We start from the raw sequence: 20,231 nt of genomic DNA on the forward strand, positions 1-20,231 counted from the left end.
TATTAAAATTAAATTTCTATTGTTAAAAGTGTGATTTAAATAAAAACTAATTAAATTTTCAGGCGAGAAAAATTATACAGCAAGATGGCACTAGTGTCGTAATTTCGTTGTCTGTTCACTGTTCTCAATGACCGGCTCCTTTTTGGCGTAGGTTCCGTGCATGTGCTGACACCACGGGTGCATCAAGGATTCGCACACCGAACTGTTTTTATAATTAACGTTATTGTGAATTGTTTTTACTCGCAAGAATTTTCCTTTCCTTTTCTCAACATTCTTAACTATCGATTACTGAAGTGAGCGTTGTGGCGTGATAGTGTTCCAAAGGTGAGTTCTAGAATGTAAGAGATCGGCTTGCCGATGCTTTTCCCTGATACTTCTAGGAGGGAAAGCAATGGAGAAGACGATGATCCTCTAAATTTATAAATTGTCATTCAATTCATCTTTCTTGTGGCCTTGAGTCTCAAACCTTTCACGAAAAAATTATCAAGTCCTCCAAATATGGTGTACCTTCATCCTTTTTCTTTAATTGACACCGGAGAATATCTACCTTTACCGCGTCTAAATCAGAAAAATCGCCATGCTTGATCCATACAACCGGGCAGCTCCCCTCACCTTCGGCCTCGATAACGCTTCGATGCTTTAAATCACTCAAAATTTTTATTTCAACCCAAAGGCAAATGTTTTCTGTTCAATTCAAAAACTTTTCAATGTAACATTCATTTTCCTCTTTCTTTGTCAATAAGTAGCAATAGAATTCGTATGATTTTGAGAAAAAGTAATTATGCGTCGCCAATCGTACACGCGCCTCTCCTTTGTGAATTCATTTGCTTTCAGAAATTATTTTTCTAGAATCAGTTTTCAAAAAAAAGAATGGTTTGCAAATTTTCGAAATATATATGGAATTCATTCTCGAATTAAATGCCATAATGAAAAATTATCTTATTTATTAAGCTTCATTATTAATTATTTATTTATTAAATTTTTTTATTCAGAATTTGTTTATTGCTATGATATTTTAATTAATTTTATTTTTTATATAATATTTGAAAAATCCTTTTTCTGATTACATTTCATCTTTTCTTTTTAATTTTAATTATTTCACCTGTTATTGTAAAATTTTAAACAACACTCAAAATTTATATGACTTGAATGACTCATTCCCTTTCATAATAAGAAAAACTGATATCTACTTCACAATTTGGCTTGTGTGTATTTTAAATAATTATAAACTGAAATTTAAACGTTGATTTGTGTATTTGTTTGAACTACAAAAGTTCTTGAATAGATTTCAATTTATTTATCAATTTTTATGAATTTCCAGCTTAATACCTATATCAATTTAAGTATATGACGATAAAATTTATTAATAACGTTCCAGTCATTTCTATGATAAAGTAAACTTGAAAAAAATCATTTTGAATGCACTTATTAAACTTTGATTTATTTTTGTTGAAAAAATAAATAAATAAAATTTTATTTTGTGTAATTGGGCAAATTATATGAAGAAATTAATTATATATCAAAATTGTTAATTTTGTTTTCTTTTTAATTTTCAGACATCTGCCTTAATAATTTTAAGACTGCTATTTTGTGATCTTTGCAAAAAAGTTATTTTAGAAACTAAAGACACACGTCGTCAGACACGCAACGCATTTTAACAAATATTTCGAGAAGAGTAGAAGAAAATCAGCAGTAAAGAAAGGAAATGGTCATGGAGGCATCCCCCTCACCACAATGTGTCGGTCGTGAGTTCGTCCGACAATACTATACTTTACTGAATAAAGCACCGAATCATCTACACAGGTACTTGTTGGCACATCATTTTGCTATTTTTATATTTTAAATTAAAAATTCACGAACTAATTTAAAAAAAATTTGAACAGGTTTTATAATACAACATCGTCATTCGTTCATGGAGGTCTTGATCAGCCAAATAAGGAAACGAAACCAGCGATCGGTCAAAAGCAAATCCATCAAAAAATCCAGCAACTAAACTTCCGTGACTGCCATGCTAAAATTACCCAGGTTGATTCGCAGGCCACACTTGGCAGTGGAGTCGTTGTGCAGGTAAATAAAACAAAAAATAAAAAAATAAATAAAGCTAAACAAAAATTGAAAAAACTATTAAACAAAAACAATTTTAGGTTTCGGGGGAACTTTCGAACGCTGGACAGCCAATGCGCCGTTTTACTCAAACATTCGTTCTCGGTGCTCAAGCACCGAAAAAGTACTACGTGCACAATGACATTTTTCGATACCAGGACTTTGGCTATTCGGATGAGGAAGAAGGTGAACCAGAAGGCGTTGAGGGTGCATTGATTGAAGTTGCCGAACGTGAAGGCGAAGAGGGAGTTCGCTCTGAGCCTGAGGAAGAGGAACAACAAAATCAACCTCAACATATTACAGCACCAATTTCCGGCTCTGAACAACATACCGTGATTCTCACTCAACCACCAATCGCTGGACAACCTCTTTATTATCCACCACCGCCACCACAACACGTGATGACACCAGTGATCAATGGTTCAGTTCATGAGGATGCTTCTCTGATTAATCAACAGCAACAACAACAGCCGTCTATTCCATTGCCTCAACAACCAGTTCAAACGCAACAACCACAATATGTTGAGCCCGTGGTGCAAGAGCAATTCTCACAGGAAACTGAGACAACATCTGCCACAGAACCACAGCAAGTTACTGAAGATGAACATTCCCAATCTGTCGAAAGTATTGAGCAAACCGAAACTGAAAAGTTTTCAACACCAACTGCCGAAATTGTTCAAGAAAGTTCACCGGCCAACACCAGTAACAGTGGACCGAAAACTTACGCCAATTTGGTAAAGTCCTTTGCAAGCTCACAGGCAACACTCACAAACACTCAGCCACAGAAAATGTCCATGTCACCCGTGAGTTTTATTTACAATTTTTATTTATCTAATTTTGAAATTGATTAGAATTTTGAAAATTAATCATTGAAAACTTAAAATTTAGCCACCCATGTCGAGTATGAAAGTGGAAGAAAAATCACCATTACATCCATCTAGTTCGGGTCCTTTGACTTCAAATACGAACGTGTCAGCCAATCAACAACAACCCCATCGTGTTAATGCCAATCAACAACAATCGTTACACCAACCACAACAACAACGACCACCACGCAGTGGCCCTATGCAACGAGGTATGATTTTCTAATTATAATTAGTAATTTTAATAATTAAAATAAAAAAAAATAACAAATTCTAAAAATTTCAGATGGAGATCGACGAAGCGGCAGGCCAAATCCATTCACGGATGCACATCAACTCTTCCTCGGCAATGTACCACATCATGCAACTGAATTTGAACTTCGTCAATTATTTGAACGTTATGGGAAAGTCGCGGAATTACGCGTTCACAGTAAGGCAAATGATAGGAGCAAAGGTCCACAGGGATCAAACAGCGGTGTACGCGTGCCCAATTACGGTTTTATTACCTTTGAAGATTCAACTGTTGTCGCTAAAGTATTGAACGATCTTGTAAGTTTCAATTTATTTAAAAAAAAAAAAAATTTCTTTTTTACCCTCACCGACACATCGTTCTTTCTTTCATTAACAGAAAGAACGATTCTAGGTCGAGGAAGAGCAAATTGGACAGTCTCCACTTTGGGTTGCGTTATTTAGCAACGGCCAAAACTAAATCCCTGTCAACATTTCTTCCACTTATAAATCGATTTTTTTTAATATTATGCTTTATTATCCCTTTTTTCCTTTAATAAAAAATTGTAGAAAACGAACAAAAACCTGGGCAAGTAACTAGAAAAATGATTTATTTTTGATAAAATTAATGCTTATGTAATTAATTTTGTAAATTTCAAATGGAATCTTAATTATTTTAATTTTTTCCTGATACAAGTATTTATGCTAATTTCTCTATTTTAGCCGATTTACTTCCCGGATGAGAATGGACAAATTAAATTAAATGTCGAAGAAAAGAAATTCAAGTCCAATAGGATGTCGATGGAAGGCAGTGGAAGGTCTAATCCTGTTGATAATATGCGCTCAATGGGTGGACAACAACAACGTGGACCTGGTAATAATACTTTATTATAAAAAAAAAAAAATTACTCACCTCACCGACACAATGCTATTTTTTCCTTCCCTTGAATTAGCATTTCACGGTTGAGGTATAACAAAGACAATCTCCACTTTGAGTTGCGTTATCTAGCAATTATCAAAACTAAATCTCTGTCAACACAATTTTTCTAAAAAAAAAATATTCTATAGAAAAAAAAATTTTTAAATCGCCAAAATAATAGTGAAATTTTTTTTTACCCTTGTAATAATTGAATTTTTCTCAGGTGGTATGGGTGGAATAAGAGGTGGATCACGAGGCGGACCACGTGGAAGTTATTCTCGTGGCGGTGATGGTGGACGAACTGGAGGTGGTATGAGACAGCCGGGAAATCCAAACAATTCAAATTATGCAAACCGACGCTAAACATCTGATGACATGGCGCTTCGACTTCTTGGGATAATATCAGCACATTCTCTGAAAATATCAGCGGTACCTAAATCACCAAACAAAACATTCTGTCAATATATTTAGAAAAAAAAAAAAAAATCTTATTGCGACACGCGAGACGAAATATATATCTCTCTCATACATCAATTTTTCCAAGTAACGTGCCACATTTTTGGAGATTTTATCTCCTTTTTGTCAATATTTTTTTTTGTTAAATAACAAATTGAAATTGAGAGAGAAAAAGAGAATTTTTCTTTATATTTTTTTCACTCGCATGTCGTAACGGATCGCGGCAATAACAGACCACGGTACAAATACCGTTCTCTTTTTAATTTATCAAACAACCAGCAGTCTTTAAAAGTCAGCTGATCCATTTTTTTGAATTTTTTTCACACTAATAACTAGAAAGATTTTTTTCAGTCGTAAAAACAAATTTCAAAGATAAAAAGAGACTGAGATTCACGACTGATAAATCGGTCGCAGAAAAAAAGACAACTCATCATACATATACACACTTTTCATGACACATTTTCACAAATTGTCGATCGACCGGTATCGATCTTCAAAATGTATCTCAATCCTTCAAACTGCAGCTGGACTCTAGCAGTGCATTCATTTTTTTTTTAAATCATTAATCTTTTTTTCTGATTTGGACTTTTATAATCTAGGTCTCTTTTTTTCTTCGAAGTTCAATATTTTGATGATGATGATGAAAAAAAAAGAAAACTTTCTTTACCTATTTCGTATTTGGCCTTGTCGATTAAGACATCGAAAAAAAATAAATGTTTTTTTTAAAAGTCTGTTTTATCTGCGCCTACTTAGAAACCATTGGCAAATTCGGCGTCGATTAATTATTTGTTAACTAATATTTAATATCGTAATTCCGTATTATTAACGACGCTCGTGAAAAAAAATTATTGGAATAATTTTCACACTTATATATAACACACAAACGGCTACGGTATTCATAAATTTAATGCCGCTCAATATCATAAACAAAAAAAAAAATTTATTGATACCGATCCTGTTTTTGTTTAGACTTAGATAGAAATAGACTTAATAATTTCTAATGGACTTGCTTGAATTAAAAATTCAAATACGATTTACATGTACAACATTTTTTTCCATCGACGAATAATTTATAAACGTACTTTTTATTCATTAAAAAAAAAAAATATGTTGTTTTTGTTTTCTAGTAAGATAATAATTTTAGCGAATTTGTTGGTCGAGATGAAATATTTCTAATCGCGATAAATAATTGACTTTTTGTTTTTATTTAATTAACGAATTTTAAAGTTTATATATTTATATTCAAATAAATTATTGTGTATCTTTTTTTCAATAGCGGTACATGAAGTTGACAGTAGTTAATTATTTCTAACTGAACATTTTAATGTTTTTTTTTTTTTTTTTGTTTTTGCAATTTTAGTAGCAAATTTTCTAGTCATTTTTTTTTTTAAATAAACTTAATGATAAATTCGTTATTTAGCGAATAAACAAAAAAATTCTCGACCGATAAAATCGCTTTTGTTTAAACTATTTAAATGACATATTTAAGAGAAAACATATAATTAGTCTAATTTTTAAGACGGTTCATCAGTGAAAATAAATATTTTGTCCAATGTTGATATTGGGAAAATTTTGAAAAAAAAAGTTTTTTTTTACCTTTTTCTTTTTTACTGCCTATTTTTCCAAAATATTTTTATAAATTTTTTTTAACTTGTCGATATTTTTTAACATTTTCATGAGTTATTTGCAAAAAAAAGTTCTTGTAATCTTTTCTTTTACATCTAATTGCAAATATTTTAATAATTAAAAATTTGGTAGTTAAAAAAAATTAAGACTAAGAAAATTAATTATTAAATTATTATCACTATTAAGAAATTAATTTAACTTGTAAATGTATAGTTTGAAATTTTTCTTAAATTAATGAAGAAATTTTATAATTATATTTTCTTATTACTTAATTTTAATTAATGTCGATAATAGATGAACTGTTTGAAAAAAATTAGACCAATTTCACGGAAGCTTTAACTATATAAATATTCGTCTCTCGGTGGATCATTTTTGAAGCAGGGGAGGCAAAAAGTCTGACTTTTCGTCTCAATAATTTTCTATAAAACAAATGTAGGTGCTTTAAATAAATTTTTTAAAATAAAAAAAAAAAAAAACACGGAAAATACATAAACGCGCTGACAGAAATTGAAATTGGTTTCTAAGAGAAGCCGAAGTGAAATTCGCTTGTTTAATAAAAAAAAAAAATAATAATAACAATAAACAGCGATCCAAGAGCATCACGCTGTGATTTCAAGTCTAATAAGTTGGACTATCGAGAGGCGTTCTTTTTCTTACTGACCCTGAAGACTAATAGTCTGTACTAAACTTCTAATATTATAGTTTGTAATAATATGGAATACGTTGTGTCGCTACGACTAAGCTGTGACCATTTTTTTTTCCTATAATGCACTGTAAATGTCGCTCCATTATATATATATTTTTTTTCCATTTTTTTGTGTCAAGAAAATAGGAAACAAATTTTACAAAGAAATTCTGAATCCAACGAGTCACAACTTGGAAGTAGCTTTATATATAAATATATATTTAAAGAAAAGACGTTTTCGCATCGTTAGGAAACAAATTTTTTTTGTGCACACATCTTTCTGACAATTCTTGTTAAACGCTTCTCTTGATACTTTATATTATATATAAATATATACGAATAGTTGCCAGATCTATGTACGCTTAATTAATTGACTTTTGTTACAAATAGAGATAGAGTGTGAGAGTGAAAGTGAAAGTGAAAGTATCATAGGTCTAAGGGCTACATTATTGTCAGCTGTTAAGTTTATCTTGACTTGTTTTTTTTTCTCATTTTTAATTAATTTTTGTAAATTGTTTTATTTGTTTTAGAACTTGCGTATATATATATATATATGGTTCATTGATGAATTTAAATTCTCGAAGAACAATAAAATAGATTTGTGTGTACATTTTTTTAAATCGATCTCAATGATTGGATAAAAGAAATGACGTTTATGTAGAATTCATATTATTATTTTATTTGTATTATTAATGAAATTTTAGTAAAAAAAAAAAAACTACTTTGTTTTATTCAATGAATTAATAAATATCGGTTGTTAAAAGAAAAAAAAAGTGCACAAAAATCTGATGCAAAGAAATTCTGTGAATAGATTTGCATTTAATGGTTTTTTTTTTTTAATAGGTGAGAGAAAATTAGAAAACTTAAATAATTAAGAGAAAGAAAAGTAACTTTTGTAGGATTTTAGTTAAATCGTGAATGACAAAGAATTATTTTGTTAGGTGAAAAAAAAAATATGGGAAGAATGGAATCGTGGAAAACGCTTATTTTACTAGTCGGAAGAGAGGTGCAAAAAAGTTTTTTGATTAAAAAAAAATTGAAGGGAAAAAAAATTATGATCCTGCGATGCGAAATCGTCTATACTATACAGAAAAAAAACTCAGTAAATTTTTAGTGTGAATGTTTTCTTTTTTAAGTGACTATTAAGTAATATCTTTAAAAAAAAATAATAATTATAATATTAACTATGAACGAAAGCAACAGGAAAAAAAGAAACACAAATAATGGATAATGATTATTATTAGAACAATTTATTAAATTAGAGAATGATGATAATTAAGTTGTGAATTTTTGTAGCATACATTTTTAATTTGTGTGTACAACCGTGGACAACGTTACTGCGATAAAAGTATAATGTTAAAGTAAAAAAAAAGAAAAAAAAAAGTGAAAGAAAACCGACAAACGTCAAATGTATTGTAACTTTTTGCATTTAGTATAATATATCTACCTTATTACAACCCGTAATTAAATATTCTTATTCGTTGCAAAACACCAGGTCCCATTCTTCTGATGAGCCAAGTTTTGTTTTTGTTTCTTTTTTTTATCTTTTAATATAATTAGAAAAATTGAGATTTTGTTGCTTTGTATTTTTTGTGTTTTTTTTTTTGCGTATTTTTGTAAAAGCAGAAACTGTTGTTTTGGTTTATATTTGTAATTTTGTTTTAACACGTAATTTTTTAAATTACTTTTTGAAAAGTGATTTAATTTTTACGTCTTTGTTATATTTAATATGTATTTTTTTTATTTGTAATCGATTTTTTGTAAAATTTTATAATTTGTTTTTTTATTAATGTAAATTTTCTTTCTTTTAAGAATTTCATTTGTAAATTATGTCTTGGAGGATTTAACAATATATTCGCAAATAGGTGAGTGAAAATTTAATTTATAAAAATATGAACTGTTATTTTTTTTATTAATTATCTAATTAATATTAATAAATTTATATAATTTTTCTATTTTCAGCAATTTTATTTGATAATTTAAAAATTCTCAATTTTATTTTACAATTTGTTTGCATTAAAATTAATTTTAGAAATATTGAATATTGAGTGATTAGAATATTTTTTTTTGCAGATTTAGATAAATGATTATTTTCTGAAATAAAACAAAGAATGCACATCGTCGATTGTCATTGAACATCAATGGACTTGTTGCATAAGACGTAAGCAATAAATATATACATATATCGACTGTTTAAAAAAGAAAGACGATAAGCTGGAGCGCATGTGGCAAAAAGATCAAACTGGGGTTGGAAGAACGATGAGATCATCTTGAAGCAGAAAGACTTCTGGACTTATTAACTCAACTCAGACTCTACAGTTAGTACCGGTCCCTTGACCGTTTCGGATGATTTTCTTCTTTTTCGTTCGCCGCGAGTAAAACAAGAGAAGCTGCAGAGAGAAGGACCAATTTGTTCAGTAAACTGGAGAACCGACCACTGTGAGTTGATAATTTTTCCATCTCTTTCATGAAAATCGATCAATATTGATTTTTTTTTCTATTTTATCAATCAGAAATTATTTGATTTTTGAAATTTTTATTTATTTAATTTAATCTGAAGATTTATTTTAATTTTTGAAACGTGATGAGATTTAAATTTTTATATTATTATTTGTGGGAAACAAATCTTTCTCATTCTGATTAATGAACAATCTATTTTTCTTAAATTTTATTATGATAAAACGAATTTTTTTTTTCCATGACAATTGTAACTTTTATATTCATCAAATTCGCTCAAATGTTTCCATATTTAATATTAAAATATTGTTTTCTAAAATTAAGGAATTATTTTATTGCAATAGAACAAATAATTCGCTTTCGATTGGTAATTTTCGTAAATTATTACTGAAACTGTTAAACATTTTAATAAAATCTTAATTGTTAGTGCGTTTTAATAACTGGATGAAAATTTTACTAACAAGTTGAATAAATTTACTTAGCACTATTATTATTATGTATTATTATTTTACACAATATTTTATATATGTTATAATTAAAATATTTGTAAATTGTATTTTATAATTATTTATAACTAATCAAATATTTTATAAGAATTTATAAAGAGGAAGATTTTATAAATTCTCGAATAAATTGAAAAATAAATAAAATTAAGATTCTATTAAAATGTTATTAATAATTAATTAATTGTGGTTCTATAAGAATCCGTTTCAAATTTTTGACGATTTATTAATGTTTATTTATAGAAACAAATATTAGATTCTGGGTTCTTTGTGGCTGCGGGAAAAGATCAGAGGTTACTTGATGTGTGTTTATTTAAAATTATAAACGAGTATTCATTAAATAAGCATAAATGAACGCTTTATATATTTAAACAACAAAAAAAAAAGACAGGGCCACAAGAAACAGGAAGTGAATCCCTTGCACTACTTGTGCATATATATGATTTCAGTTTGTGGGCGTTTCCTTTTCTTATCTAAACACATGGGAAGTTTATGTATTTTCATTCCCTAGAAGTTTCAAATCTATCAGTTAAAAAATCATGTCACTCAAAACGGAAGTTCAAAACTTATTCATAAATCTGACACTATTTCATCTTCCTCCCTCCGATTGTGTTCTACTTTTTTCCCTCACTTTTATTAAAAGTATAAAAATTTTAATTATCTTTTACATTCTTATTTATAATCAAGATTGTTTTTAATCCATTGCAATTTTAAAATGATAGCCAAATTATTTTATATATTTCTTTATAGATTTTTGCTCTAAATTTTTTGATCTCTATAATTTTTACATATTTGTAAAATTATAAATTTTTTATTCATTCTATAGAAAATATTATCATTTATTTTTTTGAATTAAGAAAATTATTAATGTAGAATTAAATTTTTTTTTGCTGCATACAAAAAATTGTCTTCAATTCTATTGAAAATTTTTTCCGAGGGGAAACTTAATTTTTTTTTTAAATAGAGAAGTGGAAAATTTTTTCTTTTGCAAATTATAAAATTGAGAGATTCAGTTCAAATTACAAATGATTGAAAATTTCCGGCGAAATTTCTAAAATTAAAGTTGTGCGTTTACATATAGGTATATATGTATACGGTGGTCTATAAAGAGAGAATGTGTAGTAATTCCTTGCGTTTTATATAAACATAAAAAAGTAGTCCTCTGGTGTGATAAAAGCAGAGAATGCGTAAGTTCATTTTACATTGGATTTTCTGATAAATTGTATTGCTACGCGGGAACACGTGATCAACGATTTAACCCGGGGCGCGTGGGATGAAAAACCCTGTTGGCAGGTCGCAGAACGTACAACGAATGTACATTTCCCCGTTCTCGATTCTGCGTCCTACGATCATATATAAAATATTCTCTCTGGACGATTTGATTCAACTTCGCGGCTTATTATTCTTTAGGAAGGATTACGTGTAGGTTGGTGTTGATGAACATCATGTTTGAAAATGATTGGATACATCAGCATCATCGTCGTGAAAATGACATAAATGCTTCTATGTGTCATTGTTAATATTATATATACGTAAAATGTCGAAAGACGTGTTAAAAGTTAAATTTTTAACAAGACTAAATAAAATTCGCAGATCTAAGATATTTTCTATTTTTTAAAAATATATTATTTCTAGATTTTAATTAGATAAATAATTAATTGACCCATTTCAATTTTTCAATCCTTCTAAATTTAAATGCGATTTTTATTACTCTCGTATTTCTAAAGCCTTTCAATTTTATTTTGTGTTTTGAATTTCGAGTGAATATATTTTTAAAGCTGAATCTACGTAATTTTTTAACGCTATTAATTTTTAATTTGAATTCTATATATTATTTGTCACCTATTTTATAAAATGTAAATTACTGTGTGGGAAAAATTTAGAAAACCTTTCATTTTCGTTGTTTTACTGGAAATAGATACTTAAAAATTCAACTTGTATTACTGGATTTGTTGGCCGTGTTCCAATCTATAATTTCTACACCGGATGTCTAGTTAAATGCCCTAAAACAAGGTTCACGAACTCCTATTACAGATTTGTTCTGTGTATATAATCATTTTAGACAATTTCCTCTATTTTGAAAATACGATAATTGAAATTTCAAAATTTGATTGAATTTATAATTAATGAACAGGAAAAGAGGAAAATTGTTACAATTGAATTAAAATTTAATTAAAAAATGTGAATTTATAGAGAAAATATATATTTTTCACTGATATATTTGAAATGATTAAAATAGAGCTCTTGTTTTTATGATCAGAAAAATAGATGTTTCCTCACTAGTTTGTCTGATGCATAAAACAAATCTTGAAATACACACCTAATCCATCGATAGCGAAAACTATCCCATTTTTTTTCAAGGATTAAACCCACGCGTTCAGGGGAAAAAAAATCGTTTGTTCAATATAAATCATTAACGTAAAATCCTCACGATTTTTCACGTAATCCTTAAGAATAGAATATTGAAAAAAATTGGTTTAGAATATAAATTTTTTTAATAAAAACAAAAAATGTTAAGAAAGGCAAAAATATTAAAATTAAATAATATTATTTATATAATAGTTTACGTATAAATTTATTTAAAAATTGTAATTTGTTCTTTTTTTCCATAATCTTTCTCGGAATTGGGTTATCTGTTCGTTGTGTCCATTAAGACATCTCAAGATTTATCAACTGCCGTGGTGACCCTAAATTGTCAGAGATCCTCGAATTGGATCTGTTCAAAGATTTTAATAAAAGAAAAAAATGGAATTTATATAGAATCGTGAAATTACGGTCACAGACACAAATTCATTAAAAGCAAATTAATAATATCGATAAATGTCCCCATTCAGTGGTCCAGAAAGAGAACGCGTTGTCTCGTTAAATAGCAATATACTAATAATTTGTTAACTACGCGGAAGAGTTCTGTTGAATGCAATCGAATAGATTGCGCATATATGTATATTCTGTTGCGCTAATTAATATTAGTTCATTTTATGTTTCAGCGCATCACAATGAGGTCGAAATTTCAATTGGTCATTATCGGATTTGTCCTATTTGCTCTTCTGGTTCTTGATTCTTCTGAGGTAATTGTCAAAATTTCAATTATTTAGAATAAACTTTTTAATTTATGCATTTAATTTTAAATATTCAATTAATTTACTTTTTATATACGAATAAAAAATGAAGCTCAGAGAATTACAATTGAATTTTATGGGCATTTGCGATAAATAATTTGAGTTGAGGGTTAATTTTGTAAATTACAGGGTAGACGAAACAGTCGTCGTCGAACAACGACACAAAAGCCAACTCTACAGGATGAGATGATGAATATGCTCGAGGCGGATGAATTAGTCGAGGATGCTGAAAGATCTATGGCTAAGGATGATGATAGTCGAATGAGGCCAATGCCTCTTCAAGTTGATCCATGTCTCGACAAGCATTGTGGTGCTGGACGAGTTTGTAAAGTTAGTTTTTTTTTTCCTTTTTATCAATAATATAGTAAAAGAATTTATTTTGAATTTATTTTTAAATTTATTAAATTAATTAAAAATTTTCATTAAAAGTTAGGATTGAAAATTAAATTTTCAATTTATTAAAATTAAGAAAAAATTGGATTTTTTTTGAAATTGTAATTTTATAGAAGAATATATTTTTCAGATATCAGAAGAAGGAATGGGTGAATGTGTTTGCATAGAGAAATGCGATGAAGAAATCGATCCCAGACGTAAAGTTTGCACAAATTACAACGAAACCTTTGGCAGTGACTGCGAAGTTTATCAAGCTCGTTGCTTTTGCGATTCTGGAGATTCTAGATGTAGAGGTCCTGATTATCAGCATATTCACATTGAATATTACGGCGAATGCCGTCAAATGCCAGTAAGTTTAAATACATATCTATTTTTCATTTGTTTCTTTTTGTTTTTATTATTTCGATTATTTTTTATAAATTTTATTATTTAAAAAAAATTAAAGCATTAATTTCCTTTCAATTTTAATTAATTTGTAATTAGAATTATTAACGAATTTTATTTTTATATTTTAAATACATATTTCTAGTGACTTTTATTTTTAACAATTTTTCTTTTTACAGGCATGCAAAGAAGAAGATATGCTTGATTTTCCAAGGCGAATGCGTGACTGGCTTTTCAATATTATGCGCGATTTGGCCGATCGTCAAGAGCTTCCGTCACACTATTTGAAAATGCAAAGAGAGGCCGAAACAAATCATACACTTCGTTGGTCGAACGCCGCAATTTGGAAATGGTGTGATCTTGATGGCCATCCTCATGATAGAACTGTTTCACGACATGAACTTTTTCCAATTAGAGCACCTTTAATGGCACTTGAACATTGCATTGCGCCTTTCCTTGATTCTTGCGATGTTAATGACGATCACAAAATCAATCTCACCGAATGGGGAAAATGTCTACAACTTGAAGAGGTGTGAAATCTCTAATTTTTTTCTCTAATTTTAACTATTTGAATACTAGAATAATTTTGATATTTTTTTTCAGAGTGATTTGGAGGATAAATGCGATGAGTTAGCAGATGCTGCGGGAGAGCAATAATAAAAATTGATTACAGCGTTGTGTCAGAATCAGATCCAAAAAAAAGGAGAAAAGTGAAAATTAAAATGAAAAAAAAAAATTGAAACGATTTATTTAAAAACAACGTACATTGGAGAGTTGAGACAATGATTGGACATGCGCCGTATTTCAAAATGAACAAACTGCCATAGTTACGATTCTACAAAAAACTTTTTTAGAACAGTTTCCATTTTAACAGTCATATAACACTGCATCTCCTTTCCTAATTTTCCTTTTTGTAAGTACCAAATTCTATTTCCTATATACAAATGAAAAAATCTTTCCTTTCATTACAGCAAATTATTTTGATTTTTACTTTTTTAAAAAAACAAACGTGCCTTATAATCATGAGATTTTTCAAATAAAATATGAAATAATATATTTCGTATTACGTATATGTTGATTATATGAACATTTTTTGAAGAATAGTTAAATTAAACATTAATTAAACTCAAATATATCGAAAATATAACATCTTTAATAAATAATTAAACCTCGCCGTATATATTTCAAATAAATAAAAATATTTCACAACTTGATTAAATATTAAAGAAATATTTTTCAATTAATAAAAGTTTCATTAAATTTAAATATTTTACATTGAAAAAACAATTCTTCAAATTTTGTTTAATTCATCAATGATATATCTTAAAAATGTTTATTGACCAAATATTTACATAATATAAATTTTCTTTTTTTAATTTGATAATTAGAATTAATTAATTTATATATTATTTACAAATTAATATATAATTTTTATATATTATTAATTATTATTAATTAATTATTAATAATAATTGTTAATATGCAAATAATTATTATTAAAATTAATTAATACATATTAATATTAATTTTGATAGAATCGAATACTTGGAATCGTATAAGATATAAATATTATATTAATATGAGATTTATAATAATTATTAATTAAGATAATTTAAGAATAATTTTAAAGTAATAAAACAAAATTGCAATTGATATGATGTTTTAAACATTTTGGAATTCGAGTAAAGAGAGGTCGGAGGGTTTAATATTCCTTCGCCTGTGCCCTGAATACTCTGAGTGGATCGATGCTTGGATGCTGTGTTGGCCTGGGCAATATATGTAATTTAACTCTTTTATGTATATATTCTACACTATGAAAATACCATAGTACCCAGAATATTACAGAATAAAATTCATATAGCCATAAATCACCATAGATGAAATAGTGAAATAGAAATTTAAACAATTTTTTTTAAACAATTAAAAAAAAATGTTTTTCCATTACTTCTTTAGGACACTTTTAAGTTCTATTTTTTTTACATGGGAATTTCATTTATTTACTTTTTCAATTTAGAAAAAAATATAATAAAAATAAAATATTAAAAATTAAGAATGAATATTTAATATTATAATTTAAGATTCATTTATCATTAATATATTATTATTTTATTAATAAAAGAATTAATTTTTTATTTAAAAAATTGATTATTTAGTTTAAAATAAAATTTAAACATATAATTTAACAAAAATCTGAAAGATTATTCAAATTTATTATTAAAAAATGGATTTATATTTATTCATATTAAAATTAATAATAAATATTTAAACTACATTGTTTTAGAATTTTAGCAGGATTAAAATTGTGAAATAAATTTATAGTTTGTGAAACTAAACATTCTAATTTACTGTTTATTTTAGTTGTTTATATTTTTATTACAAATATTTGTTTATGTTTCCTTTTTATTATTCTAATTAGTATTTATTTATTTTTTATTGTATTATTAATTACAAATTGTTTTTGTTTTTTTTAGTAAATTCTAAAGAAAGAGTGGAATTTAAATTTAAAAGAATGATTTAAATTTGCCACGAAAATATTGTCTTCAACCTGATTGGTGAGCGAAAGTCACGTGATTTGATCGCGGGACGCCAACAGCGCCAGCCTCATTTGGCGGGATTTTGCTTAGATTGGCGTCGTCTGTGGTCGTTTGTGCTGTGTGCTTGTCTCGTCTGTACGCAATTGTGAAGCTTCATTTAGCATAATGGTGAGTATCCGCGAGATTCCAGTTAATTACTGAGGCATCCATCATTATCAAGTGTATTAATCGATTCATCAGTATCTTGAGCATTGGCTCACCAAGTTTTGTGGTTGTATCTCGTAAATTAACCTGGATTTTCGTCTGTGAACAGGCTGGTGGTAAAGCGGGCAAAGACTCGGGAAAAGCAAAGGCAAAAGCGGTGTCTCGTTCAGCAAGGGCCGGCTTGCAGGTAAGTTTCATCTCAATTATTCAATGTTCATTATTGAATATTCACTTAAATTATCAACAAAATTTACTGCTCGTCTAGAATTATCTCTAAAATCGTTTTTTCTCCTTTGTCAATGATTTTAAGGTTAAATCGTTATTGGCGCGAAAAACTGCATTCATTTTTTTCCTATGAAATTGTGACAATTTTTTCATAATTGCGTAACTAATTGCCATTGATGGAAATAAATTTGATTTAATTTTAATTTGCGATTAATTTGCAATTAAATTAATGTTTAGTTAAATAAATATTAAGAAAGTCCTTTTTGTGTAAATTAAAATTAACTTAAGACGCTAAGGGACTCTTGTGTTTTCAAACAGGGTCCGTTTTCTTTCGTCCCCTTCGTTTGAATTTACATATTTGTTTAAAGTTTCAATTTAAATAATTCATTGTTTTAAATGATAAACATACTTTATATTTGATTCTATTTACAACAATATAGAGGAAATATTATTTTTAAATATTTTGACATAGATTTAAAATTGTTTGTGTAATTACTTAACATCTATCAACGTTTGGTTTTCGTTGAACTGTTTATCTTGGTGGTTCAATTATTTGATAAATTAGAAATAAAATACTCGATTTTTTTTTTCATTGTCAATTATAAAAATATTTGGTGTTTATGATAGAAAAATTTGAGAGGAAAAATTAATTTCCCAGGGAATTTAATAGAAATTTTCTTTTGAATATTTTTTGCGTTCTATTCATTTGAGATTTGAAGGCTATATGGCGAAACAGAGTAAATATTCAAGTTCATAAAATTTTAATTATAATTTTTGAATTAAAAGACCGGTTTTTTTTTTAATTGAAAATAGTTGAAAGTTTGTTTTAAAGTTTAATTTTTTATCAATGTTTTTTAAATTAAAAAATCTTTAAAAAGTCATGAATTATTTTAAAAGATATGTCGTTATAAATATCGGAACACGTCGTTCAATATTTTATTGGGCGAGAGTGAGAGAAAGAGAGAGAAAAGCTGCTGACGCTGGGCTGACAAATGTTTTTTATACGGACAGTAGCTTTGCTCACGTTCCACTTGGTAGATATTGGCCCTAACGCAGTGTGTTGATGCTTTCTGTTGGTATATAAACCGTTACGAAATTTAAAACTGGAAATTATTGAAGGGACTCTTTTTTTGTTATGATTTCAGTTCCCCGTTGGTAGGATTCATAGGCATTTGAAAAACAGGACTACTAGTCATGGACGAGTCGGTGCAACAGCCGCTGTTTATAGTGCAGCTATTTTGGAATATCTCACAGCTGAGGTTAGTAATTATTTTATTATTCTTTATACAGGATTGTGCTTGCAAAATACATTATAGCGTAACTCCGTAACCGTCGCTTTTCACTAAAAAAAACATGGCCGTTGTGGCGCGAAAATTCAAAACAGCTTCTTTTATCCGCTTGGCTTGTTTTTCTTTTCATTATTTTGTTTATTTAATTTTGGTATAAAAATATTTTTTTTTTATTTTTATGCATATTTATTTTATATAAACAATTATTATTTGAAAATTAATTAAATAATTTGCCAATTTATTTGACAAATTTGGAATATTTAAACAAATGACAAAAACAAGAGTAATTGAATTTTAATATTTTGTGCGAGTCATGTAATAATTTGAATTTGTTTTGTTGTGTAAAAACAATAATTTTATATAACGGAAAAAAATTATGAAAGATTATAAATATTACGTAATGACAACAAATCAATATCTGAACATCAGAGTAGCAATTTGTAAATTTATGTTTTTTTTTGTAAAATTTGTTTACATTTGAGAATATTTGATTAATTTTTTTTTAATCGGTTATTTAAAAATTCTGATTTTTGAATTTGTTTCTGTTGAAAATAATTTTAAAAATAATTTTTCAAAAATTTTTCTTTTTTCATCTATGAAGATTTACACACTTTATAGATTCCGAAATTGAATTTGTTTGAAAATAATTTGTTTTTTTTTTTTAAATTATTTTCCAAAAACGATTTTTTTTTTTTGACATCCTATGAAGATTTGTTTTTACATTCACACGTCGTAGTGTATTAGAAAAAAACTGAAATCCATTTTGTCAAGAGAGTTGGATCCCATAATTCTATATTAAAGTCAGAAGCTTTTAGTATGGTTGAAGAGAGAATAATGTTGAGTTAAGTTTCCTTTTTTATTTATTTTGTTGATTATTGATTGAAGCAGTTTCAAATGAGTTTCGACTGTGACTTGCCATTGATTAACATTTAAATTACAGGTATTGGAATTGGCGGGAAACGCATCCAAAGACTTGAAAGTCAAACGTATCACACCAAGACATTTGCAACTTGCAATTCGTGGTGACGAAGAATTGGACAGTCTCATTAAGGCTACTATTGCAGGAGGAGGTATTTTAAAAATTCATTTTTTTCCCCCCTTTTATTTATTTATACATTTTTACAATTTAATTGAAGATATTAATAAATTATTGTTTTGAGAAATTATCAAAAGATTTGTTTAATAAAGGCACTTCTTTTGATAAATTCTCATACATAAATTACAAAATTTCATTTGCAAATTAAATTAATTACTATCTAATGATTTTGTATTTCAAATCTCTCACAATGATTTAAATCTGTTATAGGTGTTATTCCTCACATTCACAAGTCGCTTATTGGTAAGAAGGGCTCTCAAAAACCGGCATAATTTATTAACAATCTCAAGATGAAAGTTTCAATATTAAGTAGGTGGAAAATAATATCAAAGCGACAGTGGTGTCAACAAAGTTGTAAAATACTATTATCTTGGTTTAAATAATTTTTTTGTAAGATTTAAATATAATCTTTTTTATTCAATGATTTCGTAAATTTCAGTTAATATTTAAAAAAAAAAAGAAATGGTTTTGTATAAAATTGTTAAATTTTGAAAATTGTCACTCCACATACAGACCATTGAAATATAAAAATGTTGGCAAGAAGTGACCTTGATTAAACGATGCCAAAACTGTCAGTTCCCGGTAAATTGTAATAATGAATTTTTATAAGTCATGCAAAATCCATCCGACTCGATAAAACAGCAAAAAGTATAATTTACAGTTTATATGTTAAAAGACGAAAAATGCCTTATACAGTATGAGATCAATTATTATTATTTTTAAACTAATAACGCGAATGGGTCAAAAATGTTTTTGCGATTATTATGAATTTTTGGACACGCGACGACAAGACTTCTTGCCACGGATTCCACGCAATTTCTACGACTTTATTGACAATTGGACCCTAACGCACGTATAGATTTGTTACAAAGTGTACCTACACGTTGCTGATTCGAAGGAGAGACAGGCGTGATGAAAAAAAAAAATATATATATATATATAAATATATATACCTAGATATTTAAGTAAGACAAAATATTGATATAATTTAATGTAGGTAATGAAGATTTGAGGAAAAAAAGGGGTTAAAGTGAGATGCAGGAAACAGGAATGAAGCGTTGAAAAATTCAACTGACTTATTTAATATTAGTCAGAATAGTTTGATGTGCGATGCGTTATAGCATGGTGCATTAAAATTGCTATTACT

General features: G+C 27.9%; 3 protein-coding genes across 3 annotated transcripts; all 3 read left to right on the forward strand.

Annotated features, from left to right (window-relative positions):
• Positions 1–119: 119 nt before the first annotated feature.
• On the forward strand, positions 120–6,671 carry LOC127284655 (ras GTPase-activating protein-binding protein 1). Its single transcript, XM_051310212.1, has 8 exons — positions 120–324; positions 1,557–1,803; positions 1,884–2,067; positions 2,145–2,906; positions 2,992–3,178; positions 3,253–3,515; positions 3,918–4,068; positions 4,337–6,671. Exons 2-8 carry the CDS (start codon positions 1,706–1,708, stop codon positions 4,474–4,476), a joined length of 1,785 nt encoding a protein of 594 aa, XP_051166169.1. The 5' UTR covers positions 120–324; positions 1,557–1,705; the 3' UTR covers positions 4,477–6,671.
• Positions 6,672–9,124: 2,453 nt separating this feature from the next.
• On the forward strand, positions 9,125–14,790 carry LOC127284665 (SPARC). Its single transcript, XM_051310236.1, has 6 exons — positions 9,125–9,319; positions 12,828–12,908; positions 13,089–13,289; positions 13,483–13,701; positions 13,916–14,266; positions 14,340–14,790. The coding sequence occupies exons 2-6, from the start codon at positions 12,837–12,839 to the stop codon at positions 14,391–14,393; spliced, it is 897 nt and encodes a 298-aa protein (XP_051166193.1). The 5' UTR covers positions 9,125–9,319; positions 12,828–12,836; the 3' UTR covers positions 14,394–14,790.
• Positions 14,791–16,275: 1,485 nt separating this feature from the next.
• On the forward strand, positions 16,276–19,508 carry LOC127284672 (histone H2A.V). Its single transcript, XM_051310245.1, has 5 exons — positions 16,276–16,438; positions 16,584–16,661; positions 17,845–17,958; positions 18,929–19,058; positions 19,295–19,508. The coding sequence occupies exons 1-5, from the start codon at positions 16,436–16,438 to the stop codon at positions 19,354–19,356; spliced, it is 387 nt and encodes a 128-aa protein (XP_051166202.1). The 5' UTR covers positions 16,276–16,435; the 3' UTR covers positions 19,357–19,508.
• Positions 19,509–20,231: the final 723 nt, after the last annotated feature.

Source organism: Leptopilina boulardi, unplaced genomic scaffold (assembly GCF_019393585.1).
Source record: "Leptopilina boulardi isolate dan_hultmark-lab unplaced genomic scaffold, ZJU_Lbou_2.1 LbouV2_325, whole genome shotgun sequence".
Lineage (NCBI taxonomy): Eukaryota > Metazoa > Arthropoda > Insecta > Hymenoptera > Figitidae > Leptopilina > Leptopilina boulardi.

Bases quoted from the DNA above. Each gene is read 5' to 3' on its own strand.
- LOC127284655 (XM_051310212.1), top strand. From the start codon at position 1,706: ATGGTCATGGAGGCATCCCCCTCACCACAATGTGTCGGTCGTGAGTTC. The intron at 2,907-2,991 runs GTGAGTTTTATT...CTTAAAATTTAG, and splicing joins AGAAAATGTCCATGTCACCC to CCACCCATGTCGAGTATGAA. The intron at 3,179-3,252 runs GTATGATTTTCT...TAAAAATTTCAG, and splicing joins CAGTGGCCCTATGCAACGAG to ATGGAGATCGACGAAGCGGC.
- LOC127284665 (XM_051310236.1), top strand. From the start codon at position 12,837: ATGAGGTCGAAATTTCAATTGGTCATTATCGGATTTGTCCTATTTGCT. The intron at 12,909-13,088 runs GTAATTGTCAAA...TGTAAATTACAG, and splicing joins TGGTTCTTGATTCTTCTGAG to GGTAGACGAAACAGTCGTCG. The intron at 14,267-14,339 runs GTGTGAAATCTC...ATTTTTTTTCAG, and splicing joins AATGTCTACAACTTGAAGAG to AGTGATTTGGAGGATAAATG.
- LOC127284672 (XM_051310245.1), top strand. The intron at 16,662-17,844 runs GTAAGTTTCATC...TTATGATTTCAG, and splicing joins CAGCAAGGGCCGGCTTGCAG to TTCCCCGTTGGTAGGATTCA. The intron at 17,959-18,928 runs GTTAGTAATTAT...TTTAAATTACAG, and splicing joins TGGAATATCTCACAGCTGAG to GTATTGGAATTGGCGGGAAA.